The sequence below is a fragment of the Caenorhabditis remanei genome, chromosome IV (genome assembly GCF_010183535.1).
Source record: "Caenorhabditis remanei strain PX506 chromosome IV, whole genome shotgun sequence".
NCBI lineage: Eukaryota > Metazoa > Nematoda > Chromadorea > Rhabditida > Rhabditidae > Caenorhabditis > Caenorhabditis remanei.
In genome coordinates, this window is record NC_071331.1 from 12,260,200 (window position 1) to 12,278,118 (window position 17,919).

The 17,919-nt window shown below is 39.3% G+C and overlaps 5 protein-coding genes across 5 annotated transcripts; 4 read left to right on the forward strand and 1 right to left on the reverse strand.

The window, feature by feature from the left end:
• Window positions 1–1,166: 1,166 nt before the first annotated feature.
• On the forward strand, window positions 1,167–4,451 carry GCK72_013501 (uncharacterized protein; the record flags this gene model as incomplete). Its single annotated transcript, XM_003101283.2, has 10 exons — window positions 1,167–1,238; window positions 2,054–2,214; window positions 2,286–2,415; window positions 2,500–2,678; window positions 2,728–2,851; window positions 2,898–3,045; window positions 3,089–3,253; window positions 3,672–3,925; window positions 3,972–4,170; window positions 4,225–4,451. 10 exons carry the CDS (start codon window positions 1,167–1,169, stop codon window positions 4,449–4,451), a joined length of 1,659 nt encoding a protein of 552 aa, XP_003101331.2.
• Window positions 4,452–4,627: 176 nt separating this feature from the next.
• On the reverse strand, window positions 4,628–5,240 carry GCK72_013502 (uncharacterized protein; the record flags this gene model as incomplete). Its single annotated transcript, XM_003101271.2, has 3 exons — window positions 4,628–4,834; window positions 5,052–5,137; window positions 5,213–5,240. The coding sequence occupies 3 exons, from the start codon at window positions 5,238–5,240 to the stop codon at window positions 4,628–4,630; spliced, it is 321 nt and encodes a 106-aa protein (XP_003101319.1).
• Window positions 5,241–5,478: 238 nt separating this feature from the next.
• On the forward strand, window positions 5,479–8,396 carry GCK72_013503 (uncharacterized protein; the record flags this gene model as incomplete). Its single annotated transcript, XM_003101335.2, has 6 exons — window positions 5,479–6,433; window positions 6,530–6,642; window positions 6,689–6,770; window positions 6,817–7,152; window positions 7,196–7,725; window positions 7,782–8,396. 6 exons carry the CDS (start codon window positions 5,479–5,481, stop codon window positions 8,394–8,396), a joined length of 2,631 nt encoding a protein of 876 aa, XP_003101383.2.
• A 2,513-nt stretch (window positions 8,397–10,909) lies between these two features.
• Window positions 10,910–13,101, forward strand: GCK72_013504 (uncharacterized protein; the record flags this gene model as incomplete). The annotated part of the gene is made up of 5 exons (XM_053729872.1): window positions 10,910–11,035; window positions 11,082–11,229; window positions 11,273–11,329; window positions 12,657–12,910; window positions 12,955–13,101. The coding sequence occupies 5 exons, from the start codon at window positions 10,910–10,912 to the stop codon at window positions 13,099–13,101; spliced, it is 732 nt and encodes a 243-aa protein (XP_053584644.1).
• An 800-nt stretch (window positions 13,102–13,901) lies between these two features.
• Window positions 13,902–15,865, forward strand: GCK72_013505 (uncharacterized protein; the record flags this gene model as incomplete). Its single annotated transcript, XM_053729873.1, has 4 exons — window positions 13,902–14,011; window positions 14,060–14,184; window positions 14,396–14,558; window positions 14,935–15,865. The coding sequence occupies 4 exons, from the start codon at window positions 13,902–13,904 to the stop codon at window positions 15,863–15,865; spliced, it is 1,329 nt and encodes a 442-aa protein (XP_053584645.1).
• Window positions 15,866–17,919: the final 2,054 nt, after the last annotated feature.

Below are 17,919 nucleotides of genomic sequence, written 5' to 3' on the forward strand. Positions count from 1 at the left end.
ATTGGCCAAAGAATTCATGAAAATGTGAACGGAAAGTTCGAAAACTAATCCAATTTTGAACACTTTTAATTGGGTATTATGTCGGGGGTCAGGTGATACTGTAACTTCCAATGAAGTCGTTGAATGTATCTAGTGAAATTTCGAAACATCAGTTGAAACAAGTTTCATCGAATCTAACTGTTCATCATCTTGGCTGGAAATATCTAGGCGTTCATCTGGAATGCGGAATGTTTTCTTCGTGAGTATTCAGTAGGATTATAGGTGATGTTCAATGTTGAAAAGAAATTTAGGTCCAGTCGAATTAAAAATATATATATATATATATATATATTGTGGTACAGTTGGCATGTCCTAGCAAGAAATTCTATGGCATGTGGTCTTCTCTGAATTCATTGAAACGGCAAAGTATATTTTATGACAGACGAAGCATTGACTAAAGCTTGCAAGTATCTGTAAGAGAACTGTCTGAAACAGTAATTTCGCATAAAATCAGTTCAAAATTTCAATTCCCTTTTCTTCAACTAATTTGCCGTGACAGTATCTGCTGCACATTCCTCTTCATCACCCCCAATACTCAAACCATTTCTAATTTTAGACCAGAAACAGTCCGAACCTCTTATCAACGGCCACTAACCTTCAATCTGAACCATCCCACCCAAAAACACAAAAAACCGTTAAAACTTTTATCGCCTAGCCATCGAACAATAGCCAAACCTCTGTTACAATCATCAGGTAATCAGTTGTTCGGTAATCGAGAGAGGGAGTGTCCTTGACCTTCAACTTCTTTTTTCATTTCTCGAACCTTTTTTCTTTTAACTTCTCGTCATTTGTCATTTCGAATTGTGTAACTTGTTGTCTTTTTTTCTCTTCTCGTGTACATACGTTCATCATCAACACCGTCTTCAGCATCATCATCTTCAACATTATCAGCATCTATTGAAGAAATGATAGATTGCCGAAAGAAAGACAAATCATCAGTAGAATTTAACAAATTTGGCTTCTCACATTTCCCGCGAATCATTTCTAGTTTTCTTTCCTCCTCTCACCTCACCTCCCACTTTCAACCTTTCCTCTCTCTGTCTTTAACACTTTTTGTGATTTCTTGCACGTCTACTTTGATATTTTGTGTTCTTTGAATAGATATCTTTTGATTTTCAGATTTCAAAATGACCGTACCCCTTCATCTAGGGGTCAACGATGTGCCGAGTGTCAAGGAGATTTTAGGATTCGGGTTTCAGGTGAGAACAACTTTTGGCTCCGGAAAAAGAGTGAACTAGCTCAGCTCAGAATTACCTTTCGAAAACTTGCCATGAAATAGTTAATATTGGGAAAAAAAATAACTGAACCAATCTGGAACGTAACGATTCTACTGTATTTCGAGGTTTGATTAGCAATCTCTTGAAACAGTGAAAATTTCTAAATTTTCAAAGATCTCTAAACTCTTCAATTAACTTCCTGGTTCCCTCAATAAAACAATACATGATAAGAGAAACAGTAAACTAGACAAGATTCGGCGAGTGTGAAATTTGCCCTTTCGTTTGAATAATCCTATTTTTCGGATGAAAAGATGAGAATGATAGTGGAAAGGATTACTGTAGCAAACAAAAAACACTATCTGAAAATGAACTTTACTTGACTTTATAGTGTTCAGGTGAACTGATGGATCCAAACTGTAATATTCTAAGCAGATGAATACTGTAGTGGTAGGAAACAGATTTACAGTTTTCAAGTATCCTTGAAAAATTGTCACAAAATTGCTCGACTACTTCTAATTTAATAGGGTACATAGAATTAGCCTAGGACTTTTAATTTGTTGTTGGTAACTATCTTGTACTGGCTATTTTTGAAAAGTTATGCCATCGCCAGCTAATTGTCATAAATTGGTTTTGAAGAAATTGTGAATCATCAAAAGAACCTTTCAAGATTGAAGTTTAACGTGCCTTCTGTATTCGTTTTCTAACTTGTCCATAATCTAGGACAGTTAGAAATCAGACGTCTTTTACAGAAAATGAAAAACGAATAACGTTTTGGATACAATTAAAGATATTTCCAGCAAGCAATGTTATGTATGTCTGGTCTCCTTGTCTATCCATTTCTCATCTCAAACTGTGCGTGTGCCGGAGCAGCTGCAGTTCAATTACGTGTACAACTGATATCTGCAACATTTGTTTCATGTGGAATTGCTACAATATTACAGACTACTTTCGGTTTGAGGTAAGTTCAGTGCATATCCAACACATCATCTCTCCACAACAATCTTCTGAAACAGTGATATTTTCTTCCAGATTATCAGTTCTTCATGGTCCTGCAATGGCCTTTTTACCACCACTACTGGCCTATAAAACTCAAAATATTTGTCCTTACACAGATCATGACAATGTTCCGCCTGAATTTTGGATGGGGAGAATGAGAGAAGTTAGTATTTTCGCCTAGATTTTAGTTTTTCCTTAACCGACTATTTATAAACTAATTTGCCTTCTGATACAGTAATTCTTCCAGATTCAAGGAAGTCTTCTCCTCGCCTGTCTTGTATTTATTTTTGTCGGAATGACTGGAATTGCTGGTCACCTTTCTAACCTCATCGGACCCATCACTATCGTCCCTTTGATGCTTCTCCTCACCACTTCCATCGTTCCAACTATCGAAGAGAAATTATCTCTTCACTGGATTTCTCTGGTGTAAGTACCAAAAGGTACAGTATTCCTTTTATATTTTTATTATCTACAGTATGCTTCTAGTCGTTGTATTGATGGCTGTTTACTTGGAGAATACGAGGATTCCTCTCTACTATTACAGTACGAAAAAGAAGCAAGTAGTGTCTACAAAAATCAGATTATTCGGGCAGTTTCCAGTTAGTTTAGAATTTTATTGAGGAAAATGGATCAAGTTAATTTCAGTACCTCCTTAGTATGCTTCTTGTTTGGTTCATCTGCTTTATCATGACAATCACTGATTTGGAACCATACAATGGTGCGGCTAGAACTGATAACAATCTGACAATGATGGTTTTGAGAGAATCTCCTTGGTTCCAAGTTCCATTACCTCGTAGGTATTTCTGGAAGTTTCTAGTGAGAGGAGTCAATTTCAGTGCCATTTGGATTCCCGAAAATCAGTGCTGGAATCTTCTTCGGTTACGTGGCATCAGTGTTCGCTTCGATAATCGAAAACATCGGAAGTTATGATCTACTTGCGAGAACAAGTCAACAGAAACCGCCACCGAAGGATGCTATCAATAGAGCGATTGCAATGGAAGGTAGTGTTTTATAAAGATTAGCTGGGCGGACAGAACTATTGGCATCAGATAAATACTAAGGTTTATCATCGTTCCGGAACGGTGAAATTATTTCTAGACAAGTTTGAGTAGTTTTAAATATCCAAGTTATTCACTAACATCTAATTGGACATCAGAATTCATTATTACCTCGAAACCGAATTTTTCGTCAACAAATTATTCAGCTTTTATTCGAGCTAATTTTTATATGGAGTAGATCCAATTCTAGAAAAATCATCATGTTAGTTAAGGAGAGAAAAAATGTATAGAATTATTTTAAATATTCAAGGGATTCACATCATCCAAAGCATTAACTAGATAAGTTGTTGTCAGAATATCTAATTGCTCTGAAACAGTAAATATTTCTTCGATTTCTCACCATTTCAATCAACATTTCTAGGTTTTGGAAGTCTAATCGCCGCAATCAGTGGTGTAAGTAGTGGTGTTACCACTTATGCTGAAAACATTGCACTCATCCATATCACTAAAGTCGCCAGTCGTACCACTATGCAATTCGCTGGTTTCGTCTTGATTCTTCTTGGTTTATTCTCAAAATTTGCCGCTATTCTTGCATCGATTCCTGATGCCCTGGTTGGCGGAATTCTCACTATGGGAATATCAATGATTGGAGGAGTTGCGTTGAGTAATCTACAGGTATGAAAAATATTAGTTTTGAAAAAAAAAATTATTTGGTTTTCAGATGATTGATCTGAAACTGTGTCGAAATCTATCCATCATGGGGTTATCTCTTCTTCTCGGAATGGTTGTTCCACTACATTTTGAGAAACACCCAGTCAACACTGGATATTTCGAAATCGACAACGTTCTGAATATGCTTCTGAATATCAAAATGTTGGTTGGTGGATTGGTTGCAACATTTTTGGATAATACTGTTACTGGTGAGTTTTCTGATTCGATTTCTGTGTTATTCTACCACATTTTTTGAATTTCAGGAGCTACTCGTGCTCAACGAGGATTCCGTGATCATCTGCGACTGCCATCAGAATCCGACACATCATCTTCTGAATCATCCAACGCCTCATTTGAAGTTCTATCTTCTTCTGATGCCTACACATTTCCGGAAGTCATTCAACGACTTCTCCGTGCTGTTCCTTTACTTCAATCACTGCCAATTTTGCCAAAGCTTTCAAAATCTCAATATAAATCCAACCGGGTGTAAAAAAATTTTATAATTATATAGTTTTGTTAATGTTGTAAATAAATTACAAAAAGAAATTGTCACCGTTTATCTTTTTGTCAAAAATAAATTATTCACATCACAGTTAGTTTTTTAGATGGAAGTAATGAAAAAATAGTACAAAAATGTACAAACACTCCGGCTTTTCTGTACGATGACTAGCGAGCCAGACAATAGACGATGAAGAATACAAAAAGTGCGAATAGAATCAGGTAGCAGAGCATGTTCTTTCCACCGGCCTTGCTCACAATGCCAAGACGGCGCATTGTGGATTGAAGAAGTCCTTTTGAAGAATCGAAATCGTTGTCCATGTCGTTGAGAAGACGATTTTGCTCGCGTACATCATCTCCGATAGCGATTGTTACCTGGAAAGGAGTAATTAAAATTTGAAATGTAAAATCGATGCCGAAATCATTGAAAACAAAAGTTCAAGCTTTCAATCTTTGTTTATTGTAAATTTCAGAGATATTGAGAGGTTTCTTAATGTTGAACGTAGATGACTCACTCAGCAGAATTACTCAGCATTAATTTCATCGGAATCGATGAATCAATTAGTATTTTCAGATGAATAGAACAACTTACACGTTTCAAAGCGGCAACTTTTGATGATAATCCATTTACCAAGTCGTCATTGTGTCGTTCCAAATAATTCGAGTCTTCGTTCGGCCCTGAAACATTCACTCTTTGTTTACATCAAAAATTGTTTATTTTTTCTCGATAAATTTATTTCGAAATCTACTTACCACGCATGTGACCTCCTCGATATGCCATTCCACGTGTTTTTAAACTCAAATTTGACTGAAAGCGCTGAAATTCCTCGAGATCGGTGGTTTTTATCGGCCCCGTAAATCGACACGTGTCGGTGTCACAAATTACGACAAACTGCGGACCGCCGTGTTTGCGGACGCCGCCGCCAAAGTTGAAAAAACATATATTTCGGAAACAGTTTTGAAATTCAATCTATTTCTCGAATTTTCGGCTGAAATCCTTAATTTTTTCAGCCAGAATCATGACGGGTAATCGAAATCGTAAGCGAAAGCGGAGAAGTGGGTCAGGTGCAAACAAAAGTTCTGCAAAAAGAGCGAGGCAAGAGCAAGATGAGGAAGCTGGACCGTCTGGTTCATCTGTCACTCCGAAAACACCAAAAACTCCACAGAGTCGAAGTACACCAGGAGAAAGAGTGAGACAAGAAGACGAAGCTGGCCCATCTGGTACTCAAGGAATTCCTCCGATTCGGAGAACACCAGTGAAAAGAGTAAGACAGGAAGACGAACCAGGTCCATCTGGTATTCAAAGAACGCCTCCGATCCGAAAAACACCAATGGAAAGAGTAAGAGAAGAAAACGAAGCTGGTCCATCTGGTACTCAGAGAACGCCTCCGATCCGAAGAACACCAATGGAAAGAGTAAGAGAAGAAAACGAAGCTGGTCCATCTGGTACTCAGAGAACGCCTCCGATTCTGAGAACACCCGTGAAAAGAGTAAGACAGGAAGATGAAGCTGGGCCGTCTGATAATCAGAGATCTCTCCCGGTACGAAGAACTCCAGCGAAGAGGGGAAGACAAGACGACGAAGCTGGTCCATCTGGTACCCAGAATACTCCTCGGGTACAAAGAACTCCAGCGAAAAGAGGAAGGCAAAATGACGGAGCTGGGTCTTCTGGTTCGCGAAGGCCACCAAATAATCCACGTCAAAGAACACCAAAAACTCCGAAAAATCCGAGAACGCCGAATACCCCAAAAACCCCAAGAACAGCAAGATCTCAAAAAAGCCAGAGAACTCCTAATACACCAAAAAATCAGAATAAATGGAAAGGTCCGAGAACTTCAGGAAAACCCAGAACTCCTAACACACCTAAAACGAGAAGAAAACAAAAATGGACGAAAGGAATGAAAAATAAGAAGACTGGTACAACTTCAAAAGATCCGGGGAATCCAAAGAAGAGAAAGCGTTGTAGAAGAGGAGGTAAGTGTAACCGTAACTATTCCTAGCCGGATTAAAACAACGTTTAGCTCTTTTAGTTAACAAACCGAAGAAATTAATTTAAATCATTTTTTAAAGGTAAGGGAAAACGCAGGAAGATCTTTGTCAAGAAGGTTGGCAAACGAAAAGCAATCTATCAGCTTCAAAGACGTCCACGTCTCAATGCTATTCGTCTCAAAGTTACCAGAACTGTAGGTAGAATTTAAAAGTGCCGAATTAAATATTTCCCGTTTCCAGATAGAGAGAGCGCTCGTGGAAGCACCAAAAGTCCCACTGATCTATCATCTTTTCACTGAAAGAGATTCAATGGGGACGCCCAGTAAGTTAAATTATATCTCCTGAATTATCTGAATGATTATTTTCAGGAGCACCACTGCGACAAGTTCTAAGCGCTTTGAAGATTTCGGATTATGTGAAAAGGTCTCATCTTCTCAAGGATACTCATATGAAGTCACTGACCAAATTCACTACACTTTTCGCCATCGAGGAAGATGAACCATACGGAGGGCTTTACTTGAAATATTGGCCGATTTATAACAAACAAGCTGCCACGGTTTATGTTGATAATCTGCCAGAGGGATGTTGTGACGCTCAGTTAATGAGATTGGCGGAATGTTATGGAACTGTTGCTGAATTATCCGTTTCAAAGAAAATACCCAGAATGATTCGACCAAGAACGAAAAGGCCAAAGCCAAAACCAGGTAAAAATTCTGTTATCTTCTGTCAGAAAACGCGTGTTTGTAGATGATCCTCCTGCTCCTCGTCGCAATCGCCGAGATCCTCTAGAAGAAAAGAAACCATTAATTGACGTTGGCTCTCGTCCAAAAGCTTTCGGATTCATAAGATTTGTCGATCAAGATTCAGCAACTAACATGATCCGTGCGTTTATTGTCAATGATCCAACGATACTTCATGAAAAAATGGAAGAAAGGCGACGAGAAGAGGAAAGAGCTGCTGCTCTAGCACGACGCGTAAACAGCGATGAGATTCCTGATCTTTTGATTCCTGGAGATATCGAGGATCTTGTTCCAGTGGTTCCTCGAGAAATCCCTCGACCAAGACCGAAATATCAAGAACTTTATATGAAGAAATTAATTCGAGAAATGAGATTTTTGAAACAACGACGAAAGCGAAGACCGTGGCCAATGTATGTCAGGCTGTTAAGATTGAAACGAAGATTTAGAGCGCTCCGTAGAATAGAATATATATGTCTTCGAAGAGCTGGTATCATTGACCCTAGAGCGAAAGTCAGATACGCAGAACGACGTCGAATTGTAAGTTCCAGCTGGGATAATTGTAAGAAAAATTGTGAAATTATTTATTGTTTCAGATGGCGGGATTCCCTCGACAAAAAGCCAGAACATCTCGTTCGGGTCGTCGTCCTCCTCCAGCATCCCCTGAACATGAAGAAGAATCAACGTCGAACGCTCCGTTTCCCTACTATATCAATCGTCGAAAACGTAAGAAGAATATAAAATATCTGAAGAAGAGGGCGGAAAAAAGGAAACTAGAAATGGAAGAAAAAAGAAAGAAGAGATTGAAGGCAGCGTTGTGGGCGAAGAAGCATAGAATACCAAGAGGAACGATTTATGTTAAAAGATATGTACACGGAGTACGCGTAACAGTGAAGAAGAGAATGAGGAAGAAGATGAGTAGAAAGTTGGCGAAGCACATTCCAGGAGGACAAGTTCGGAGATTCTTCGAAGATGTTCAAGTTTTATCACTGAAAAAGTATCTGGCACTGAAGAAAGAATACAAGAAGTTGATCAAACAGGAGAAAGAACGACACCGTGAAGAAATGGAAGCACCACCAGCTGAAGCCGATGGTCCTCCAATGGTTGTCGAGGAAGTTATTGATCCAGAGTTTGATGTTCCTGATATAGATGTGCCACCGGGTCCGGCGCCCCCACCTAATAATGAACCTTTCTTTGATTTCCAAATATAAGTATTCACAAATATTTTAATCATTTAAAACCAACTTATCAGTTTCTCTCCCTATCATATTTTAATCATTTTTGTTTATATATATATTTTTTTTCCCTGTAATCTCTTTGAAAATCCCGTGCGATTTCCGTTTTCCCCCGTTCTTTTTCCAAATCACGGTGTATCTATTTATTGTCCCATTTGACGGATTGTATGTATTTTTTTATTATTTTTTCCATAAACTGATGAACCCGAACCTAAACGGCTCATAAATAATTGGGGATACCCACTCCGCGACCCCGGGCCGAACTTTGAGCGAGTGGTCATCCACCGGCGGATGGGTAGATCTTCATAACCGAAAAACAATGAAATTTTTTTGTATTTTCAGAAAGTGATTTTTTTATATGATAAGCCAGCCCTCATTCGAAATTTTCACCAGAAAAAAAATTTCCTCTATTATAAATTAATTAAATTATAATTTCTTTAAAAAAAATCAATGTGTCGAATTACGTCACAGTTTCCTGTTTCCGTAGCACGAATGCAATTTTTCGTATTTCTTGGAACGAACGTTTTTTCGTTGCTTTATGGAAACTGTTCGCAATTCCAGAGCAATTGTTTTACGTCGAAATGAATTCGAAAACCGATCTATTAAGAAGAAATTGAGTAAAAAGACAATTTTAACCTCTTCACATTCATAATGTTCAATTCATATTCTCTTACAAGCCATTTTTTTTGTTGAACCAAGTTAATCGACTGAACCATAATTGTGAAGAAAAATTGTTTTCGGTGTTTCTGGGTATATTAGTGCCTCAGGGAATTTTAGGCGAGGGTTTGGCCCCTTGCCGGCATTTTGCTTCTATTTTCGGCGAATTGCCCTCACTTTGGGCAGGTTGCCCACTGGGCAAGGGTTGGGCAAGAGTTGGGCGAGGGTGTGGTGGAAGAAGTGGGAGTGTGCGTGAGGATGGAGTAGGGCAAGATGCCCATTTGTAGGGCAATTCGTCCACTTTTAAAACATGCGCTCTACTGCACTCTGAAAATCATCAGATTTGCTGCCACGTTATTTCTTATTATTCTACTTTATTTGTTTTAAATACACTATTCTATCAAGAACATGTTTTAAAGTACCGGAAAAGATGCTATTCGAGAGTAAAGGAGATATTCGTAAGTGAAAAAAACTGATTAATCCAGAATAAAATAATTTGGGACTTCAGAACGCTGTTCGATGGAAATGAACTATTCTCTATTCGGAGTTTCTAACGACAGCTACTGATTTGACGGTCAGCACTTCGACTTTCTGATGCTAGCAACATGAATTCGACTCATTCAAGTAAGTTATCTTATAGTGGGCACGACAGCTCATGATTCGACTTCTCCCTTCGCTAAACCGTCTCTTAATACAAGTCTTATGATGAAAAGCGGAATCTTTTCGAAGGCGAGGATCACTGCTGCTACTAACGAATTCTACTATTATAAATATCATTTCAGGTCCCTCGCCGAAGACTTCTCGTGATTATGAAACGTCGAAACACACTACTGCCCGCCGTTCTCTCCACTGCTCAGATAGAATTTGTTCCCTTCTAACCCTTTCTTCGTTCACCAACTCTTCTCACATACATATTTTTGATTTTGATTTTGTATTTTTGAACAAATTAATAAATGCTGATTGAATCCATAAATTTTCTTCTGTTTTTGTACTAAAATTAACAGGTCGCGACGAGAGGAGCAAGCGAAGCGCACACTAGAAACAACATAAAATGGGCAACTCGCCCTCAATTTGGGCGGCCTTGCCGCCATCGTGGCGGCAAGCCTGCCCAATTGATGGGCAAATCGCCCAAAATTCCCTGAGTCCTGTCTTGTTTATTGCTAGATGGACGCACTCTCGTGGCTACTTCCTTAGCGGGACTAAGTAGCTCAGCGTGATAGCCTGTACCGTTGTCCTTACTCAAGATGAAATATTCAGGACTGTAGTACGGAGCAAGTACTATAAGCTCCATTCATCTTCCTATATCCAACCGGCTATATCAATAGTCTGGGTAGACTAGATCTCCGAGTCCCAAACCGTGGGCCAAAGCCACTTGGATTCCATCCACCACTTATAACATGAGGACTAACATGAACAGCTGGTGGTATATTGCACTTTGTTGTTAGCTTATCCTCCCTTATGAGAAAATAATAACTTGAAATTTCAGTAATTCCTCAATATTTGTTTTTCTCATGATTTTCCAATTTCTCTAGGGTCTTTAACTTCAGTGATAACCAATGTCGTCTTATTAAAAGTTCTTAGTTTTGAGATGCCGAGTTGTGTCAAACTCTTGCTTCTCTGATCAGTAGGACTGAGTAAATGCCTGTGAAATCTGACTAGTTTGATCTTGAAGTCTTGACTTGCCTTTTCCTGTAGAACCATTCTCACATCCCAGATTGTCAAACTCAAAGTTCTCAGTAGCTAATTGAAAACTGAATTTTTCTGTCCTGGTGAAATAAAAGTATTCTCTACGGATATCCTTAGATTCCCGTTATTCCAACACGTCTGCCAAAATGAAACTGATTCCGAAGATAGTAGAATTCCGTAGTGGAGAATCCTTTGTGAAACTGGGAGGGATATTGATGATCATTCATGGTTCTTTCTTTATGTCTTACATCCGATGTTACTATTGGTTTCCAGTGAGTTTAGAACTTTATTGAGGAATATGGATCGAGGTAATTTCAGTACCTCCTTAGTAAGCTTCTCGTTTGGTTCATGTGTTTTATCATGACAATCACTGATTTGGAACCATACAATGGTGCGGCTAGAACTGATAACAATCTGACAATGATGGTTTTGAGAGAATCTCCTTGGTTCCAAGTTCCATTACCCCGTAGGTATTTCTGGAATTTTCTAGTGAGAGGAGTCAATTTCAGTACCATTTGGATTCCCGAAAATCAGTGCTGGAATCTTCTTTGGTTACGTGCAAGGCTGTTGAAAATCTCAAAAAGCCGCGGCCGGCCGCGGCCTCGGCCTCGGCCGGCCGCGGCTTTCTAGCATATCAACTGAAAACATGACTTGATATACTTTTGACTTTTTGGTACAAATCTGACAACCAGGGTTCGACCCCCACTACTGGCAAAACTGTTTTGTTTTTTGTTTTTTACATTTTGGCACCAATCTGACAACCAGGGTTCGACCCCCACTCGTGGCAAAACTTTTTTGTTTTTTGTTTTTGACATTTTGGTACGAATCTGACAACCAGGGTTCGACCCCCACTACTGGCAAGACTGTTTTGTTTTTTGTTTTTTACATTTTGGCACCGATCTGACAACCGGGGATCGGTCCCCAACCCCTCCGGTGCAAGGCTGTCGCACGGCCGGCCGAGGTAGGGCCGCGGCCTCGGCCGGTCGCGAGAGAGAAAAAATGAAAAAGCCGCGGCATTTTTAAATGTTGGAAAACTTGGTTGTTTTTGAAAAGTTTTTTCTTCGGTTTTTTTCTGTTACCAATCTGACATCCTGGTTGTCAGATTCGTACCAAAATGTCAAAAACAAAAAACAAAAAGTTTTGCCAGTAGTGGGGGTCGAACCCTGGTTGTCAGATTCGTACCAAAATGTCAAAAACAAAAAACAATAAAGGTTTGCCAGTAGTGGGGGTCGAACCCTGGTTGTTAGATTAGTACCTCGGCCGGCCGCGGCTTTTTCACTTTTTTCTTCTCGCGGCCGGCCGAGGCCGCGGCCCTACCTCGGCCGGCCGCGGCCGGCCGTGCGACAGCCTTGGTTACGTGGCATCAGTGTTAGCTTCGATAATCGAAAACATCGGAAGTTATGATCTACTTGCGAGAACAAGTCAACAGAAACCGCCACCGAAGGATGCTATCAATAGAGCGATTGCTATGGAAGGTAAACTTTTATGAAGTAAAACTCGGCACTAACTATTGTCATGAGATAAATACTAGAGTTTATCATCGTTACGAAACGATGAAATAATTTCTAAACAAGTTTGAATAGTTTTAAATATCCAAGTTATTCACTAACATCCAAATTAATATCCAAATTCATAACTACCTCGAAACCGAAATTTTTCGTCAACAAATTATTCAGCTTTTATTCGAGCTAATTTTTATATGGAGTAGATCCAATTCTAGAAAAATCATCATGTTAGTTAAGGAGAGAAAAAAAATGTATAGAGTTATTTTAAATATTCAAGGGATTCACATCATCCAAAGCATTAACTAGATAAGTTGTTGTCAGAATATCTAGTTACTCTAAAACAGTACATATTTCTTCGATTTCTCACCATTTCAATCAACATTTCTAGGTTTTGGAAGTCTAATCGCCGCAATCAGTGGTGTAAGTAGTGGTGTTACCACTTATGCTGAAAACATTGCACTCATCCATATCACTAAAGTCGCCAGTCGTACCACTATGCAATTCGCTGGTTTCGTCTTGATTCTTCTTGGTTTATTCTCAAAATTTGCCGCTATTCTTGCATCGATTCCTGATGCTCTGGTTGGAGGAATTCTCACTATGGGAATATCAATGATTGGGGGAGTCGCGTTGAGTAATCTACAGGTATGAAAAATATTAGTTTTGAAAAAAAATTATTTGGTTTTCAGATGATTGATCTGAAACTGTGTCGAAATCTATCCATAATGGGGTTATCTCTTCTTCTCGGAATGATTGTTCCACTACATTTTGAGAAACACCCAGTCAACACTGGATATTTCGAAAAAAAAAGACCCCCTATCCTTTCCGACGAATAATTTTCCGAAGTCTTAAACATTTTTTTAGAATTCATTTGTGTAATTTATCACTTACAAACCTTTCTTCTTTGGTCGCACGGTGTCCTTTTCTCATATTCATAAAAGAATAGTGTGCTTGAAACAAAGAATTAATGCAGAATAGTAATGAAAGAAATGAAAAATTGAAATGATTTTTCCAGTACGATAGAGCGCGCGTTCATAAACTGGGCGAATCGCCCTACAAATGGGCACTTCGCCCTGCCCCACCACTCCTCCTTTCTCAATTCTTCGACCTAACCGTCGCCCAACCCTCGCCCACTGGGCACTTCGCCCAAAACGCCGGCGATTCGCCCTAAATGAAGGCTCATACTGTAGGCAATTCGCCTACCTGATGCCCACCCGATGCCCAACCCTTGCCGAGAATTCCCTGAGAGTATTCAACAGAAATTTTCCCAAAACCTCGGAACACTATAGTTTTCTTCGCAAGACCTTAAATGTGTCCAAAGTCAACAAGCAGTACTCCCGTGAGAAACTGGCTCAATCGATATTGCTTTCCCCCCTCTGCCACCTGTCTTCTCTTCTCAATCTGCCCATTTACACAGAATATTCTTTCATTCCTCCCTTTGTATACCATGTCAGATTCCAATTCTTTGGACGTTTTAGATGAGTCCCTCAGCTCCAATGTATTCGATAACCCCCATCTACTCGAAATCATTGTCAGACACCTAACCTGGAATTGTGAGAGTAATTTAAGCACCCGATTAATCAATAAATTATTCAATTCCCTATTTCTTCGGATAATTCGAAGAAATCATCGAAAAATGAAAATAGAGTTTATTGGAAAAGCGGAGAGATGTGAGGAAACCGCAAAGGATTGGATTTTCATAAACTACCGGAAAATAAAGAAATCAATAATTCCCGCATATTTCAAGTGAGTTTATAATTACTCTTTTGTAATTTGTATCAAATGTATTTCCAGTTTTCTCAACAAAGTGGCCGGTGTGAAAGTGGAAGAAATCATCACAAAGTACTTATGGCATCCTGAAGAGATGTTCGCTCGAAACCTCCATGACATAATTTACTCGGATTTGATTGGCGGGAATCGTAAGTTTACATCGTCGGGTGTCATACAATATTTGAAGCCTGTGTAGTACTTTCGGAAAAGTGTTTTGCAGTTTTTCACAAAAATCGTTTCAAAGTGTGCCGAAAACTAGATGCTTCTGTTGCTATCCTGGCCTAATTGACCTGGGAACTCTCACCGTCGATATACAAACACTTAAAGCACTATTTTGAGAGCCAATCTAATACATTACAGGCGAAAGTGTCCGCAGATTGATCGGGCTGGAAGACGTGTGTGAAGGATGTATGAATTGTGCAAATATGGCAAGACGATGTGTGGAGTATGGACCATTGAGATTTCGAATGTTGAAAAGGATTAAGAATTCAATTCATTACAGAAAACTGCATATTTCTGATAAGTGAGTGGTTTTTATTTTAAATTATTAATACAATAAGCACCATTAAAGGCGTATTGCGGTCTGTTCTGAAAGTTTGGTCAGTGAAATGGGCGGTGGACTAGAATTTCAACGTGTTTATTATTTTTTGATTTTGACGGTACTTTCGATCATATTGTTTGTGTTCCTAAATAAATTTCATAGAATGCGCCAAGTATTGATAGAAAGACACTAATGTAAAGACTATCGAAAATAACGCCAGAAAGGAAATTTCTAGAACTTTCTCACTGACCAAACTTTCCGGCGATCGCTTTCAGCGGATTGTAATGAACTCGCCGAAATGCATACATTATAATGTGAAAATAACATAAGTGGCCACAATAAGTACTTGATAATTCAGATTACTCGAAATTGTCGCCAATGACTGTACACTGAAATCGACTACAAAAGAGGAGTGTCTCAAGCAGTTAGATAACATTATACGACCCTCTATTTCATGTGACACACTGGTTCTATGGATATGCGAGTTGAGAGAATACTACGTTGACGGAGTAAAGATAAATTCTCATTTCGCGATGCCACGGGAAGTATTGGACGCTATGATAAGGAAATGGAATGTGAAAACAATTCGAATGAATATGATTACATGCACAGTTGAAAAAATATGCTGTGAGAAATGGATAGATGAAGGTTACTTCGCGAAGATCAAGCTAGATGATCCATACTGGAAAACGGGTCAATCCGGTGATTTGAAACTCCAACATGTTTCCGTCAGATTAGCGAATTCATACGATTGTGCTGGTGGCCTGATGTACAGTAACCCAGAAACAGTTTACGAGAAGAGATTCGAGAACTACATTGCAAACCTCCGAAGACTATTCCGAATGGACAAATTATCTATTGATTTCAGTCACTGGAAACATGAACACAGTTGTAGTTTGGAAGAGTTCATGAGGAATATATTGAGAGTCATTCAATTGGAGAAACAACGGAAACTCGAAGTGGATATTCAGTTTTTCACAGAGATTCGCAGTTTTAAAGTGGGAAATACTGAAGAGTTGGCTGAAATTCCAGCAGAATACTCGTTGCTCAGTGATCGAGTGGAATGTATCCGTTTGTTTGTCCCATTTGAAATTGTCGAAAGTGGTCCAAAGAGATTGAATATGATTAAATGGGTTGGGAGACGATTTCAGGTGAAGGATATGGATAATCATTTCATACTCAACTTGAATATTTATGTGAAGGAAACGGAATTGAGGGAGTTGGATAAGGGATTGATGGAGACACATCCGAATAGCTTGATGGGAGTGTTCTTGCTTGTGGCAACATAATATTTCCTGAAATTGTTTTCTTTTCTTCATAATTCTCTTGTAAAGGAGTCATGTTAGCCTCAACCAGTTATTCCAAATCTAATTGAATTTTAATTGCAATTGTCCATGTTTTAATTTCATCTTGTTTTTGTTGTTGCCTGCCAGTTGTTTTTTACAGTAATAAATATGTCATTTTCTTATGTAATATTGAAAATTCTTGAATTTTACACTTTTTCTCTCATCCAATTCAAGTGTTGAGTTGTCCTTGATGATCGTCTCCTCCAGCCAGCCTCCGTCTCTCCGCCCAATCCATCCCATAAATGGATATGTGCACAAGCAGAAAATAAAACTGAAAAGTTAAAATTTTTGGAAAAAAGGAGAGAAATGTTTTTCAAACAGAAACAACGAAACGGCTTCAGAATAGGCATTTTTTGAAAACTGTTGGCCGGGGGCCGGTGTCAAACTTACAAGGGAACCTTTCAAGTGATCCTTAATGCCAGCAAAAATGACCTATACAGGTCAAAAGAGTAATTTGGAATTTGATAAAACTTTGGTGGGAGCTCAAGGACCACCCCAATAGAGCTCCCACAAAATATTGGAACACGCTCGACATTCTGCTCCGAGTTATGGGCTCTCAAAGTTTGGCTCAGATTCAACACAGTAAACCTCCTTTCCTCACTTCTCACCAGTTCCCAAGATGTGACTTCCCTCCCTTTGACACGTTTTCGACTGCACAGGCAAACTGCTCCGGATGAAATTTGGTCCAAACGCGGATGAACACTCGGCGTCAAAACGATACAAAATAGGCATCAAATCTGGTCCTAATTTGGACCAAATTTGATCCTCGGCGGTCGGCAGCGGAAAATTTGGGCAGGGGTTCCCCGGATCAGAACTTTCTGGTTCTCTCTAATTGTAAATAGTTATGAAGCAACAAAAAATTGTATTAGGTTGTCCCATAAGTTTTCGAACATTATTGAAATCGAATTTATTCAAAGCCAGAATATTACAAAAATCAAACATAGTGACCGCTTTTATCCACGACTGTTTGCCATTTAGTAGGTAGAGATTCAATACCTTTCCGCCAAAACTCAGGCTGCTTCGAGCCAAAATACTTCTTTAACCATTTCTTGACCTCTGACTTTGTTTTGAAGTCCTGGCCTTCAAGGGATCGATGCATGTCGCTGAACAGATGGCAATCCAAAGGAGCGAGATCAGGGCTGTACGGAGGGTGCGCAAGGACTGTCCAGTGAAATGTAGCCAGGAGACACTTGGTCGTCTTTGTGGTGTGTGGTCTTGCGTTGTCATGGAGGTAGTGGACTCTGTGACCGTGTAGAGGGGAGGTTTTCAGTTTGGACTTCACCTTTTGTAATTGAGAAGAATAGTAGTCGGCGGTGATAGTTTTTCCCTTGGGAAGCAGTTCCCAATAAAGCACTCCTTGAACAGACCACCAGACGGAGAGCACTATTTTCTTTGGGTATAACTCCTGTTTGACGACATCCCCTGGCTGTTTATCAGCAACAACCCACTGGGCTCTCCACAACCCACCGCTCAAGGTCAAAGTTAGACAATTTGTCTGGTATCCATCATCCCATTTTTTTAACTTGCCAAGAGCTCCCAGTCCTCTTTCTACCGCAGAGTGAGTTGAGCCCATTACTGTTGCCAGTTCACGAGTGGATTGAAATGGGTCACATTCCACTATCTCCCGTAACTTGTCAATGTCGAACTCCACTGGTCTTCCAGAACGTGCTTCTTCGGTCAAAGAAAATCCAGTATTTTTGAAACGATGGACCCAACGGCTAATTGTCTGCCATTGAGGGGCATTATCCTTTTTAAACTTCAACCATACGTTCTTCAATCTCAGTAATTTGTTATTGTCAATAATTTGAATGTTATTGTCAATACACCCGACGTCTTATACAGTAGCGAGCATAGGTGAGGGCAGATTCATACTTTCATGTGTAACTCAGCTGAATCGTATCCGTTTTGAATAAACTTTATTTTGAAAGATTGCTGAAATATCCAGTAACAAGAAAAAAAGTTTTTTGTAAAAGTTTCAGTTCTGATTTTTTTCAATA